General features: G+C 35.8%; 1 protein-coding gene across 3 annotated transcripts in view; it reads left to right on the top strand.

The window, feature by feature from the left end:
• Window positions 1-15,968, top strand: part of PAK2 (p21 (RAC1) activated kinase 2) — an 80,414-nt gene that overhangs the window by 30,314 nt on the left and 34,132 nt on the right. For 2 of the 3 annotated variants that reach the window (XM_067738533.1, XM_067738534.1), the window contains one exon: window positions 8,721-8,928. In XM_067738533.1, coding sequence (XP_067594634.1) covers window positions 8,742-8,928 — 187 coding nt within the window. In that variant the 5' untranslated portion in view covers window positions 8,721-8,741. Of the gene's footprint in view, window positions 1-7,312; window positions 7,332-8,720; window positions 8,929-15,968 lie in introns of those variants that run through there. The other variant, XM_067738535.1, reaches the window with a different exon arrangement.

Raw genomic sequence — 15,968 nt, 5'->3', positions numbered from 1 at the left:
TGGTATAATAGTAGTAGTAGCAGCAGCAGTAGTAGTATAATCCCTGCTTTTTTAAAAAAATTTTATTTTATATTGGAGTATCGTTGATTTACAGTGTTGTGTTAATTTCAGGTATATAACAAAGTGATACAGTTATATGTATACATATATCCATTCTTTTTCAGATTCTTTAACCATATGAGTTATTACAGACTATTGAGTAAAGTTCCCTGTGCTATACATTAGATCTTTGTTCATTATCTATTTTTATATAGTGTGTATATGTTAATCCTAAACTCTTAATTTATCACTCTTCCTCACCTTTCCCCATTGGTAACCATAAGTTTTCTATTTTTGTGAGTCTGTTTCTGTTTTGTAAAAAAGTTCATTTGTATTATTTTTTAGATTCAAATATAAGTGATATCATATGATATTTGTCTTTCTCTGTCTGACTTACTTCACTTAGTAATGATAATCTCCAAGTCCACCCATGTTGCTGCAAAGGGCATTATTTCATTCCCTTCAATGGCTGAGTAATAGTCCATTGTATACATATACCACATTTTCTTTATTCATCTGTTGATGGACATTTAGGTTGCTTCCCTTTCTTTTTTTTTTTTTTGCGGTATGCGGGCCTCTCACTGTTGTGGCCTCTCCAGTTGTGGAGCACAGGCTCTGGACGTGTAGGCCCAGCGGCCATGGCTCACGGGCCCAGCCGCTCCGCAGCATGTGGGATCTTCCCGGACCGGGGCACGAACCCACGTCCCCTGCATCAGCAGGCGGACTCTCAACCACTGCGCCACCAGGGAAGCCCGGTTGCTTCCCTTTCTTGGCTACAGTAAACAGTGCTGCAGTGAACATTGGGGTATATGTATCCTTTTGAACCATGGTTTTCTCCAGATATATGCCCAGGAGTGGGATTGCTGGATCATATGGTAGTTCTATTTTTAGTTGTTTAAGGGACCTCCATACTGTTCTCCATACTGGCTGTACCATTTACATTCCCACTAACAAGAGTATGAGGATTCCCTTTTCTCCACACCGTCTCCAGCACTTATTGCTTGTAGGCTTTTTGATCATGGCCATTCTGACTGGTGTGAGGTGATACTTCATTGTAATTTTGATTTGCATTTTTCTAATAATTAGCCATGTTGAGCATCTTTTTTTCTTTTTTAATATTTATTTATTTATTTGACTGCATTGGGTCTTATTTGAGGCACATGGGATCTTCGTTGCCACTTGTGGGATCTTTAGTTGAGGCATGTGGGATCTAGTTCCCCAAACTGGGATAGAACCCGGGCCCCCTGCATTTGGAGCTTGGAGTCTTAGCCACTGGACCACCAGGGAAGTCCCTTGAGCATCTTTTCATGTGCCTCTTGATCATCTGTACATCTTCTTTGGAGAACTGTCTATTTAGATCTGCCTTTTTTTTTTTTTTTCTTTTTCTTTTGGCAGTGCCATGCGGCTTGCAGGATCTTAGTTCCCCAACCAGGGATCAAACCTGTGCCCCCTGCAATGGAAGTGCAGAGTCCTAACCACAGGACTGCCAGGGAATTCCTCTGCCCATTTTTTGATTGGGTTGTTTGTTTTTTTAGATATTGAGCTGCATGGGCTGTTTATACATTTAGGAGATGAAACCCTTGTCAGTTGCGTCATTTGCAAATATTTTCTCCCATCTGTAGGTTGTCTTTGTGTTTTGTTTATGGTTTCCTTTGCTGTGCAAAAGCTTTTAAATTTAATTAGGTCCCATTTGTTTTTTTTTGCTTTTATTTTCATTACTCTAGGAGGTGGATCCAAAAGATACTACTGCAATTTATGTGAAAGAGTGTTCTGCCTATGTTTTCCTCTAAGAGTTCTATAGTACCTGGTCTTACATTTAGGTCTTAATCCATTTTGAGTGTATTTTTGTGTATTGTGTTTGAGAATGTTCTAATTTCATTCTTTTACATGTAGCTGTCCAGTTTTCCCAGCACCACTTATTGAAGAGACTGTATAATCCCTGCTTTTGAATTGCTTGAAGTCTTGGGCAGGAACACACTTAAAATAATAATTAATGATGCACAGTTGTAATTCATTGCCAAAGAATGGTCTGATATGTTAATATAATTAGAAAAATATGAGATGAAGGGTTGTTAGTAAACTTGGATTCTGGTCTTAGTTCTGTTAATAATTAGATTTGTGTGACTTCAGGCAAACTGCTTACATTTTGGTGAGTCAGATTCTTCACAAAATAAGGAAGATGGACCAAATGAATTCCATTCCAACTTCAATACTCTCTGGATTTATATTCCTGTGTAACTTGCATTCAGAGGATGTGAGGGGTCTTTTTGAACAGGGACAGACAGGCATGACCTTACATAGGAAATAATTTTTACTGAGCATTTGGTTGGGTAGAGAAAAGGATAAAGAAAATTTAAGAATGGAGAAATGTATACCCAAAGATGATTTAGGCCAGGAAAGTCTTTGGTATATTGGGGAACATGAAGTATAGTATTTATGTGCACTCATGTGAGATCAGATTGATTTGGTAGTAAATGGCCCTAAATGGCAGTAGCTGCTGAGGAACGTATAGCCAGTGTTATCACGTGTTATTTTTAGTCAACCAATTTTAACTTCTTTCTCTAAACAAAAGCTGAATGTATAGAAACTCTTTGGGAAGCTAGTTAGGGCTTCTTCTAACCTCTTCCTCTGAATAGCAGCTGAAGACAGATTCATTAGAGAAATCATGAGATGAAGGGATCAAGTCCTCAGCTTAGCTAGTGGCAGAGTCATCAATGTTTTATCAAGGGTCATGCTTTTATTTACTACCATCTAATCACTTATGAGGCATATTACTTAGAATTATTGCCGTCATATTTGTCATTTTGAGTAATTTCATTAGGGACATCTGTGACCTATAAAATTTAGATTTTGTTTAGACATGTGTTGCCTAATAGGGTACGTCGTGTTAATTGGGATTTCCTTGAGACATAGCTGGTTTAACTTTATAATGTAGATAAAGAAGAAAGTTCTGAAACAAATAACGTATTAGCTCCTCTTTAGTTTTATTGGACTGAATTTGTGCAGAAAACTTTAAAAATTACTGCACAGTATATTAAAATAAAGCAGTAAAGAAAATTTTTTGAATAACCAGAGTATAAGGAAAGGCTGTGTCCTGAAAGTTGCCTTGTTAGTGTTGTTTGCTTTAGAATTTGGTGGTGGTATTTTTCATATAAATGACAGTCTCTCTGGCTGACATCTTTCTGGGTTTTGTTACAAAAAACACTGTAGTAATTATTATGACATATGTATAGATTTTGAACCATTTTCAAGATTTGATTAGGTTTTTGTGCCCCAGTTTGGAAATCTAGCCATTGATTACCTTTTATGTCAAAAATGTGTTCTGTAGAGTATAGGAGGAAATAAATATGGGTCTTCTGCTGCCTAGTAGCACATCAGAAAGAATTGGGACTATGAGGGTGAAGTATGGAGCTGGGGTAAACTCTAAAGCAGCAGTTCTCGAAGAGTGGTCTGTGGTACCCTTGGGGTCTGTGAGTCAAAACCTATTTTTCATAATAATACTAAGGTATTCTTCGCCTTTTTACACTGTGTTGACATTTGCATTGATGATGCAAAAGCAGTGGTGGGTAAAACTGACTGTACTTTAATACAACTCATTCAAGGCAATAGCTATGTGCTTGTAGTTTTTTTTTTAAAGCCAGTTTAACTTAAGAATGTACTTGAAACAATGAAATTACTAATCTTATTATATCTCTACTTTTGAGTTTACTTTTAAAGTATTTTGTATAGCAAAATGGGAAGTACTCATAAGGTACTTATGAAGTATGAAATGGTTGTCTTACAGAAAACCACTTATATGATTGAGCTTAAAAAGGCCCCATTTCCTGGAACACCATTTTTATTTGAAAGAACGACTGGCCCACTGAACAACTCTGGTTGTTCAGACTTAGGTATTTGGCAGACATTTTCTCGAAAATGAATGAAGTGACAGAATTTGTTGTTAATTGATAAAATTTAAATTTTCAAATGAAAATTAGAGTTTTAGAAAACTTGTATTCACTTTCTTGAGTTTGACAGGTTCCCAATACCTGGACTTTTCTGATGAGATCAGTGGTGATATTAATGAATGTGATTTTATTTTTATTGTATAAGGAAGTGTCAACATTGGAATATCTTAATAATTGAGTGAGCCAATATTTTCCAGATAATCAATTCATGACATTACAAAATTCATTCATGGGTAAAAGATCCATTCAAAGTGCAAGAGAATTCAATGGCTTTAATGTAACAGAGTACAAAAAATTTATTGCTGTGGTTTCAGAGTCCATAGCTAAGCTTATGAAGGTTGAGTTTGCTGTAGTATCAAAGAAGAATATCCACAATTATCTGAAAGCTATTAAAATACTCCCTTTTTCAGCTACATATCTGTGTAAGACCAGATTTTCTTCATATACTTCAACCAAAACATAACACAATAAATTGAATGCAGAAGCAGATATGAGAATCCAACTGTCTTCTACTAAGCCAGACATTTAAAAGATTTGCAGAAAAGTAAACTAATGCCACTCTTGTCACTATATTCTGTTTTGGAAAATTTTATTTTTCATAAAAATGTTATTTATGAATAACATTGTAATGTAATGGGTTTAATGAAGTAAATACTTTAAGTAGCTCATTTTAATTTCTTATAGTGAATATAGATAGAACGCACATAAACAAAAATTGAGATGCTCAGTAATTTTTAAGAGTGTGAAGTGGTCTTGAGGCCAAAATGTTTTGAGAACTGCTGCTTTGAAGAAACAAAGTGGCTTTTAATATGCATGTGTTGAGAACAAATGTTGATAAAGGGCATAACCTAACCTAAATATGTATGTGCTGGTCTTTCCCAGTAGATTATGAACTCTTGGAGAAGAATTAAGTCCTCTTTTCTTTCTCCAACTTCTAGCATAGAATCTTATAAATAATAATATCATGATAGTAACAGTAGCAGCCTTCAGTTATTAACTCATTTAATCTTTATGAGGTAAATATTATTAATTCCTATTTTAAATTGAGATGTAATTCACATAGCTGAAATTTACCATTTTAAAGTGTACAGTTCAGTGGTTTTAATATATTCACAAGGTTGTGCAACTGTTAGCAATGTCTAATTCCAGAATATTTTCATTCCCCCAAAGTCATGTCCCATTCCCCTCACTGTTTAGCAACCACTAATCTACTCTCTGTCTCTGTGGATTTGCCTGTTCTAGACATTTCATGTAAATGGAATCTTATAATTTGTGGTCTTTTTGTGTCAGGCTTTTTTCACTTATGTTTTCAAGGTTTATTTCATGTTGTAGCATGTATCAGTACTTGACTCTTTTTGGTGGCCAAACAGTATTCCATTGTATAGATATGACATATTTTGTCCATCCGTTGATATTTTGGTTGTTTTCCTCTTTCGGCTATCACGAATAATGCTGCTGTGAACATTCATATGCAAGTTTTTGTGCAGACATGTGTTTTCAACTCTCTTAGGCATATACTGGAAGTGAAGTTGCTAGGTCATATGGTAGGTTACTCTATATTTAACTTTTTGAGGAATTTATTCCTTTTTTAATAGAGTTCTTTTTTTTGCGGTACGCGGGCCTCTCACTGTTGTGGCCTCTCCCGTTGCGGAGCACAGGCTCCGAACTCACAGGCTCAGCGGCTATGGCTCACGGGCCCAGCCGCTCCACGGCATGTGGAATCTTCCTGGACCGGGGCACGAACCCGTGTCCTCTGCATCGGCAGGCGGACTCTCAACCACTGCGCAACCAGGGAAGCCCCTAGAGTTCTTATTTTTGAATAATTTTAGACTTACAGAGAAGTTACAAAGATAGTAGATTTCCTGTATAACTATCACCCATCTTCCCCTAATATTAACATTACATAAACCATAAAATGTATCTCAAAGCAAAGACGCCAACACTAGTACATTATTATTAAGTAAATTCTAGATTTTATTTGGATTTCACCTGTTTTTCCACTAATGTCTTTTTTTCAATTCCAGGATACCACATTGTCATGTCTCCTTAGCCTCCTCTATTCTATAATAATTTCTCAATCTGTCTTTGTTTTTCATGTCCTTGACGGTTTTGAGAAGTTTTGGTCAGGAATTTTGTAAGATGTCCCTCATTTTGGGTTTATCTGATTTTTCCCCCCATGACTAGATATGGGTTTGGGGAAGAATACCACAGAGGTGGACTGTGCTCCTCAACACATTACGTCAGGAGATTAATGATGTCATTGTGACTTATCACTAGTGATGTTAACCTTGATCACTTGGTTAATGCCAGATTCTTCCATTGTGGTGTTATTTTCCCCTTTCCATACTCTTTTCTTTGGAAATGAGTCACGAAGTCTAGCCTACAATCAAATGGGGAGGGAAGTTAAGTTCCAACTCCTAGAAGGGAATGTATCTACATATATATTATTTGGAATTCTTTTGTAAGGAAGATTTGTCCCCCCGCCCCATTTTATTTATTCAATTTTTTTGTATCGATATGAATTATGTGTATTTATTTTATACTTTGGATTATATACTACTTTATTAATTTTATTGCTCAAATCATTCCATTATTGGCTTTTGGGAACTCTTTCCTGTGTCCTTTTGACATGCTCTCATCCTTTATAAGTACTTCCTTATCTTCTGACACTATAAGACACTATAGACTCATCTTGTATTTTCCCTGTCCAGGCCTAGAACCAGCCATTTCTCTAAGAAACTCTGAGGCACAGTTTAGTCCTGAGGTCACACACTTAAGTAAATGATGGAACTAGAATTCCAGCCAAAGCAATCTGATTCCACAACCCAGTACTGGACAACATGCAGCTGAAGGTGCATTGCCAATTTCTAGTTATGTTCCATTTATGAGCCAGCCTTAAGGATAGAATTTATAGTCAGTTTACACTAAATAATTATTGTGCCCTGTTTTATATTGATCTTTTTTTAACTACAGCTATGCTGATTATAATCAAGTTTAAAAATTACTTATTAATCACAGATAACCACTGTTAATGTTTTGGTGCATTTCCTTCTATAAATGCATGCAAATGTATTTTGGAATTTTGTTACCCTGATTTTTAAATAGGAGCAATTCACAGTGTAATCAAAATCTAAACGTGTAGTTTCTATATTGTAACTGGTGATTAAGATAAAAGTGAGCAAAAAAATAAATAAATAAATTTAAAAAAAGATAAAAGCTACTCCAGGGTTAATCTGTTTTGCCTTAATGTTTGGTCACATAAAAGCTAAATATCTGTCATGATTTTATCAATTCATCAGGTAATCCACATGATGTGACCAGCTGGTTTGGAAGAATCATCTGACTGTATGTTGTTCACACCACCTTCTTAGATCCCACCTCCATTTCTTCCTTTGAGCACCAGTAGTTTAATTTCACTTCAGGCAGTCTTTCTCATACACAGTTATAGATCTTTTCTTTCTCTCTTCTCCAGCTCGTTACCTCCAGAAATGTTTATTTTTCCCTTTACCTTCTTTCATTCTTCCTCCTGTAGGCTGAAAAATAACTGTCATATGACATATAAATTATACAGTAGTGCTTTGACATACCTCTATCAAGGGAAACAAAAGCTGTAAGATTTGGCGTGGAATTAGGTATAATTCTTCATCCCTCAGTTTTTTTCAAATTTTACCTACTGTTCTTCAGGTACTAGCATTCAGACTAAATAAAAATCTTTTAAATTATTATTAATTTTACCTAAAAACAGTTGCATTCTTTTCATTGTACATATACAAAATTTTGTTCACTTACATGTATTAAATAATGTTAAAATCAAATCAGGATCTAATTATCAATCAAAATCTTGTTTAGTGAGGTATTATTTCCTAACATATATACTTTTGTATCAGAGCTCATCTATAAGTTAGGCATCCCCTCTCCTTCACTGCTGATTTTAAATGTGTGTAATCTACTTTGTTTTAAAGACATAAAATAGATGTGTATACATATATGTAAACAAGGTTGACATTTCTGCTGAAATAGCCATGTGGATAAGGAGGGTAACTTGATGGCCTGGACAGGGCATCACAGGATGACAGAACCTTGGGATTTGGCCAAACTCTGGATTTACTTTTGTCAGTGTTCCCAGACTTGAAGGGACTAACATATGTAGTTAGATGGTCAGATTTTCAGAGAAACCAAATATTGTATCAGTGGCACGTTCCTATCCTTTATGAAAGTTTATATTGAGGTTAAGTTGTAATGACAAAGCTAGCAAGCATGGAATCAGTTTGGAGGCTATTGGTTGATATTTTTACTAGCAAGCATCCTATCTCTGCTCTAGAAGTAGACCTATCAGAGACATATATCCTATTATTGGCTGGTCAGGACATAGTCTTCCTCTTCAAATTATTATTTTTTTAAGACTCTATGTTGTCTGTTCATTGGAACATTTACTCTTAGAACCAGCTGAATAGATGATATACTCTGATATGTTAGTGTCATCTTGCTTCCCCCAAATTGTCATAGTCCTCTTAATGGGATATGACTTTTCAAAGGTTCCCTCAGCTAGCCATTTACCAACTGTGTTAGGGGAGATTGCCTATATTGCAACTAATTTCATCTCTTAAGTTTTACAGCTTTAAATGGGTAACATTTTCTAATTTGAAGTTGGGGAGGTAATTAATACTGTTTTGTGCCTGTCCATACTATTTTTTACCTTGTTGTTAACTGTATGTTTTTGCCTTTCTGTTTCAGGCCATATCATAATTCTGAATCATGTCTGATAACGGAGAACTGGAAGACAAGCCTCCAGCACCCCCTGTGCGAATGAGCAGTACCATTTTTAGCACTGGAGGCAAAGACCCTTTGTCAGCCAATCACAGTTTAAAACCTTTGCCCTCTGTTCCAGAGGAAAAAAAGCCTAGGAATAAAATCATCTCTATATTCTCAAGCACAGAGAAAGGTAAATAGCTACTGTGATTTCAAGAGTCACAGTTATTATTTTATGTTATTGGTTTTGATATCTTTTTAATTAAAGTATAATAAGCTGATATCTTTTATGGTGAGAACAGTAAACATACAATTGATGGTGGTATATAGGCACTATTAGAAAGGCTAGTTTGGAAATTCCCTGTGGTCCAGTGGTTAGGACTCTGTGCTTTCACTGCTGAGGGTGCGGATTCAATCCCTGGCGGGAACTAAGATCCCGCAAGCCGCGCGGTGCAGCCAAAAAAAGAAAAAAATAGGAAGGCTAGTTTATTTTAAACTGTAATGGAAAAGAATAAAACAAAAGCTGTTGCTCATTCTATTTGTTACGTCCAGTGAATTTCTGTACTCCCCTCCTTCATTTTCTAAGGCTTGGGCCACAGTTCATGGCTTCCTAACATTAATGAGATTTGTGATATTTGAGAAAGACTTGCCATTAGAAGAATGGAAATATAAAGTCTACAATCTCCTGTCTGAAATCTCAGGAGCCAACTGTGGCTTGGAATTAAGAGTTTTTCTGACTTTTGAGTAGTAGTAATGCTGTCTTTTTATCATGTATTCTGTAATACCCTCAGATTCATCTGAGGCAACACTCAGTAGTCAACACATAAATGGATCTTCCATAAACAAGAGTCTAGTCCAGTGTTTCTCATCCTCAGTAAGATAGATGTTTGGGAGCCAAATAATGCCTTGTTGCAGGGATCTGTCTTGTGCACTGTAGGATGTTAAGCATCATTTCTAGCTTTTACCTGCTAGATGTTAGTAAGTAGCACCTCCTACCCAGTTGTGACAACTGAAAATGTCTCCAGACATTGCCAGATTCCCCTGTGGGGCAAAATTGCCTCCAGTTAAGAACCACTGGTCTAGTCACACAAAGTAGAATAAAGACTATAAATAGTCTCACGTAAGTTGAATTCACTAAATTTGTTTTGGTGCCAAACCTAAAGAAAGAACTTCTGGTTTTCAGAGCTTTATGGATTTTAGAATTGGATAAGGGATTATGGACTGTAATGGATTTTAGAATAAAAGTTAGGGATTAGTTTGTTTTATTATATTAAACATGACAGTATGGCTCTGACAGCTAGTAATAGATATAAGTAGAGGTAAAGATATTTTTCCACTTATATATGTCTAAGTTTACATGGAGAGGTAAACCCTAGTGGAAGAAAACAGTGCTTTGTATATAATAATAAATACACATTTAATTTGAGAGTTGAAAATACATAATCAATGAAAATTTGAATGAGGTAATATAGTTAATATTAATAGAGAATCAAGTCTTAGAGAATTTAGATATGCCAGCAGGATATAATCATTGAGCAGTTGAAAAACTGTTCATTTTAGTATATATCTCTTATTTCTAATTTTCCTCTTATTTTTAAGATTTCATATGAGGTTGTAACTCAAAAGCCTCATGAAAATGTTTCTTAAGTTTATTTAACAGAAGTGGTAGCATGTGTATTTGACATGTTTGAGAATGAAAAGTATATGTACTTAGACTGGATTAAATAAAAGATAAAGGGGGAAATCAGGAAATGAACCAAAAAGTATGCGTGGGAAGAAGGCAGAAAAAGTGGATGTGTTGGAGAGCACTAAATTGTAATCTTCCGTAGTTGTAAATCAGTGTATTTAAAGTAAGAAAACCTAAAAATGGCAGTGTAAACACAGTATTTATAATTGCGGAGGTTAGAAAAAAGTTTATGGTGGTTAGTACCAGAAGAAGTTGATGAAAGGGTTGATATTACTTGCCTATTGGAGAGCAGAATGCAAAACTGGGGTAGGAGAATGCTCAAGATAGGATAACAGCATATACTTGGGGACAGCCTTGGAAAGGGGAAGAGAAGAGCACTAACTGAAGGAGAAGTGTGGACAGTCCCACACTTTGGGTAAATGGTAGGGTGGTGGGGTTTCTGAGCAAATTGAACACGCATTTACATAAATGTAGCAGAGCATGCCTGTCTCTCTGATCATACTGAGAATCTTCCAGTTTTACCCTCCTTCATTAACTCCCCTTTCTTTTCTTTTCTCCTAGAAATATTAATACGTACCAGTGGTAACTAATTCAAGGTCCCCCGCTGACAAAGGGAGGGTGAGGGTACCTGGGGGTCCTAGGGAAGGCTCTGATTGCCTTCAGGTTTATCAGTTTTTGAGGTCTGTAATTAACATCCATTAAATTTTTTTTGGTGATTTCTGAAGTCTTTTGTTTTCTTGTGCTTATTATATTCAAGATTTAATAACTTTTTAGTGCTAATCTTAAAACTTTACAAGCTCTTTAAAAAAAAAAAAGCTTTGCCTTTCTTATCCAATTCCTTTTTTTCTTTCTCTAAAAAATAGAAAATGTCAAACTATACAAAGTGTAACAGTCTAATGAACCTTGTAACCCAGCTTCAACAATTATCATTCTTTCTCCACTTACTGTTTTGGTTAAAATTACATATATTGAAATGCATGAAAATTAACTACGGTTTTGACAAATGGACAGACCTGTGTAAGCCATAATCATTATCCCCCTATCACATTATGCACCACTTCCGTCTCCCTGGAAGACTCTTTCACATTGTGTCCCAAACACAATGTCTACTCCTCCCCCACCTTTGGGAAACTTCTGTTTGATTTTTCACCTTTGATCAGTTCAGCCTGTTTTAGAACTTTACATAAATAGAATTTTGCTTTAAGTTTTTAGTTTTGTGGTGACATCATCCACAAAAGAGTATAATATACATAATGTATATATTTTAATCAACACCCTTGTACCCACCACCCAACATAGAATTTTACCAGTATGCCCTGAAGTCCCCATCGGCCACACCCCATCCTACCCCTCCTCTTCCTCCTTCTCCTCCCCCAACAATTTTTTATTTCTTGCTTTTTATTATAATCTTATGACATAATATCCCCAAATAATATATGGTTTGGGTTTGCCTATTTGGGAACATTTTATAAATGGAATCATACTACAGTATATGCATATTTTCAGGATGTATATTTTCACTCAACCTCATGTTTTTGAGATTTATGTTGATATATATAGCTGTAGTTCTTTTTTACCGCTAATGTTGATATATGAAGCTGTAGTACATTTTCATTGCTGTACACTGTATAAATAGATGGCAGTTTATTTACCTGGTCTCCTATCTATAGACCTTTGGATTATTTTCATGAACAATGCTGCTATGGGTAATTTTGAACATATCTCTCAGTGGACATGTGGAAATATTTTTCTAGGGCAGTGCTTTTCAGACATCAGGTCGTTTTGATTCTAATTGCTTATTAGAATCTCTTGGGAAGCTTAATTAAATAAATCTGTGTCCAAGCTCCATCGCAGGCCAATTGAATCAGTCTTCAGGAGCTTACCTGGGCATCAGTTTTGGTTTTGCTTTTAATTTTTTTAATACCTCAGGGGATTCTAATGTGCATCTAATATTAAGAACCACTGCAATAGTGAGTTACGAAATCTATATAGTGGATGACACTAAATGAAATGGAGTATAGAGTTATTGCGCACAGTATAAATAGAGTTATTGCAAAAGTTTCATGAAACTTTTGTTTCAGTTGTGTGTGTGTCAGGATGTAAAATGTATTGATGTGGGTCCTGGCCAAAGATTAAAAGATTGCTCTCAATTTTACTTAGTCGTAAAATTGCTGGAGTTACAAGGTATTCCCATGTTTGACTTGACTAGGTTTATCAAATTACTTTCTCAAGTTCTTTTTTTTTTAACGTTCATTCTCACCCACAGAACACAAATGTTCTATTGCTGAACATCCTTGCCAATTCTTGTATTATGGGATTTTAATTTTTGCCAATTTGGGAGGTGTGAAATGGTATCTCATTGTGGTTTTAATTTGGATTTCCCTGATGACTTGGGAAATTGAGTGTCTTTCCATATATTAATTTACTATTCATTTGTGTTTTCTGTGACATACCTGTTTTTTAGTCCAGTTTTCTGTTGAGTTCTTTTTCCTTAAACATTCCTTATAGTCTATATACTAATCCTTTGTCAGCTATGTGTTATTAAATATAGATTTCCAGGTTGCAGTATGCCTTTTCACCCTTTCAGTGGTATCTTTTGATGAATAGAAGTTATTAATTTTGGTGTAGTTGAATTGATCAGTTCCTTTCCTTTATGTAAAGTTTGAGCTTTTTGTGTTTTAAGAAATTTTTGCCAAACTAGAGGTGATATTTTCTTAGGTTTTTCTAAAAGTTTTATAATTTGGCTTTTACAATTTAAACCTTTGAACTATCTGGATTTGGTTTTTGTGTATTTGTAAAGAGAGATTCATTTTCACTTTTTTTTTTTAAGCCAGTGTCCCAGACCATTTATTGAAACTTTTATCATTTCTCCACTAACCTACAGTATTAGCCATTATCTGTCAGGTTTCCATGTATGCCAGAATCTGTTTCTGTGTTTTCTGTTTTATTGCATTGGCTCATTTCTCTGTACCTACACTAATACCAGACTGCCTTAATTGTTATAGCTTATAATTCTTAATATTGATAGAGCAAATCTGGTACCATGTGGTTCTTCAGGATCTTTTGACCCTTTGCTCTTTTGTATAAATTTTGGACTTTGCTTATCATGTACTTTTTTAGAAAACCTGTTGATGCTTTGATTAGAATTGCCTTGAATTTGTAGGGCAAGTTGGGGAGAATTGCATTCAGCTTTGTAGTTGAGAGCAGAACATCTGCAGAGTCTCTGTGTCGTCTACTTGGAGGGAGATATTTAGGAGTGCATAATTTTCACTTAGACTGAGAGAGAAAAAGATGTTTGGAGGGTGGGGTGCTCTTTGATTCCTCCTATTCCTGGGGCTCTTCTCCCTTTCCAACCCAACCTCCCACACTTACAGTTCCTTTCTGGGAGCTAACACCTCTGACAGGGCCTGAACCTTGAGGGTTAGGAATCAGGGTTAGGAATGTGAATGTGTATGCACGTTCATGCTTGTATGAATACAGAAATCCATCTGCAATTTCTTTCTCCTTTCTACATCCTGAGCTGCTGTTTCTCTCTCTAGTTTTATCCTAATTGCTTTTCATCTTTGGGCATTCCTCACAGATTTTGTTCCACGGTGAATAAAGAGGTTTGGTGTAGACGGGGAGAGCCACAATATGTGCTTGGTCTATCACCTTAAACAGAAGGATAAAAGGGGAAAAATTGTATTTTTATTTTAAAAAATTACAGTGACCCTAAGATCTTTGCCAACTCTAATGTAAAGCCTCATCTAGAGATATTAATTTTGTTCTCAAATTTACATCCCTTATTGCTGTCCTTATTACTAAACAGACAGCTAATATTTTCATTTAAAAAAAAGACTCTAGAGTTATCTTCAGTTATTCATTATTGGTTTTCATGTCACTGTAAAAATTAAGAAAATTAGAAAGAAATTGTACCTTTTATAACAACTTGCCTGAATAAATCTTTTTAATATCCTTGCTAATTATGTATCTTTTGCACTCTGAGTCATCAGAGATTCCATGATCAGCAAGGCAGATGATATCCCTGCCCTCATGCACTAGTAAAAGACTGCAACATATAATTACAAACTGTGAAAAGTGATAATAGGGATAGAGTAAGATGTCCTTAATATCTGGGAAGGCTTCCTAAAGAAGGGATATTAGAGCTGAAGACTGAAGGATGAGTAAGTGAAAATAGGAGGATTTTGACAGTTAAAAACTATGTTCTGTGCCTAGAAAAGAGTTTCAGTGGCCCAGGTACAGGGGGCGGATCATAGCACATTCGTGGAGCTGAGTATGGTCAAGTGTGGTGTGAAAGCGGAGAAGAAGAGAGAATAATAGCATGATGTATGTAGGAAACTACAGGTAGCAGAAGAGGCTGAAGAGGTAGGCAGGGAGTAGTTCACAAAGGGCCCTTGTATTCCATGCTACAGAACTCAGATTTTATCCTGTTTCCTGGGGAACCATTACAGGATTTTAAACAGTGGGAAGACCTGGTCACATTTCTGTCTTAAAGAGGCGAGACTAGTAGCTGTCTAGAAAATAGGTTTTGTTGGAGATCTAAGACTGAAGTCGGAAACTAGTTAGGAGGATTTTGCAGTAGTCCAGGTGAGAAATGGGCTTAACAAGTATAGTAGTTTTGATAACGAAAATGTCCGTGAGCCATTGTCTTGGCTTATTTTTAAAAGCTCTATTCAGTTAGCTAGTGTTGAATGGTGTGTATTTATAAACTAAAGCAATTTTTGTATCTAATTATTCAACCTATATGTACCTTCACCTCTAGTTGGTTATGAAGATGACTTAGAACTGTAAATATTCTTTCTGGTCTAAAAATCTAGTTCTAAGATTAATAATAGTAGTCCATACTCCACTGTTTCCTAGAGAATACCCTTCTGTGTGATGCAACAAGTTTAGGTCACCAGTTTGAAGCTGTTTTGGGTCAAAAGAACAAAGTAATCAGTAATCACTGATTCTGTTGAACAGAAAAGTCTTCCTTTTAAAGAAATGGGGGCTTTTTTAGCCTTAGACTCTAGCTCAAATGTAGCCTAAGTAGTGGTGGCTTTTAAGGATATGGTAGTGGCATATTTAGGATTCTTTCAAGTACCTTTTGTGCAGCACATCACTCAGGGTACCCACCTCTTAGCTGAAGGTTGCTGCCTGACTGCTTGTTTTGTTGTCTCATGAAGTTGAAAAATGATGCTAAGAATCCTTTTTTCCCCCAGCCCACTAAAAAATTGTGCATTTTTATTAAAAGAAGTTTCTTTCCCTGTTCCATTACTTCCCATCAGGTGATCCAGTTGCTGGGTGGACATCCTGTAGGTAGATGATTGTGGGGTTTTTTTGTTGTTGTTTGTCCATATAGCTCTTGGATTCCAGAGATACAAAGCAGTGATTCTGTTTACATAGCAATATCCTTCCAGCACATTGTTTGATTTGAGACATGTCTCAGTATCTTTTTGTTTTAGATACTGTTTTTAATATCCCTTTCCCCTCCTACTAGGACTACTAAAATGCAAGGAGTATTTGTGTGTATGTGTGTTATATAAAAACAAGTGAAATTAAACAGA

Source organism: Pseudorca crassidens, chromosome 5 (assembly GCF_039906515.1).
Source record: "Pseudorca crassidens isolate mPseCra1 chromosome 5, mPseCra1.hap1, whole genome shotgun sequence".
Taxonomy (NCBI): Eukaryota; Metazoa; Chordata; class Mammalia; order Artiodactyla; family Delphinidae; genus Pseudorca; species Pseudorca crassidens.
Note: the sequence above shows the minus strand (reverse complement) of the source record. Positions and strands in the feature narration are given on the sequence as shown.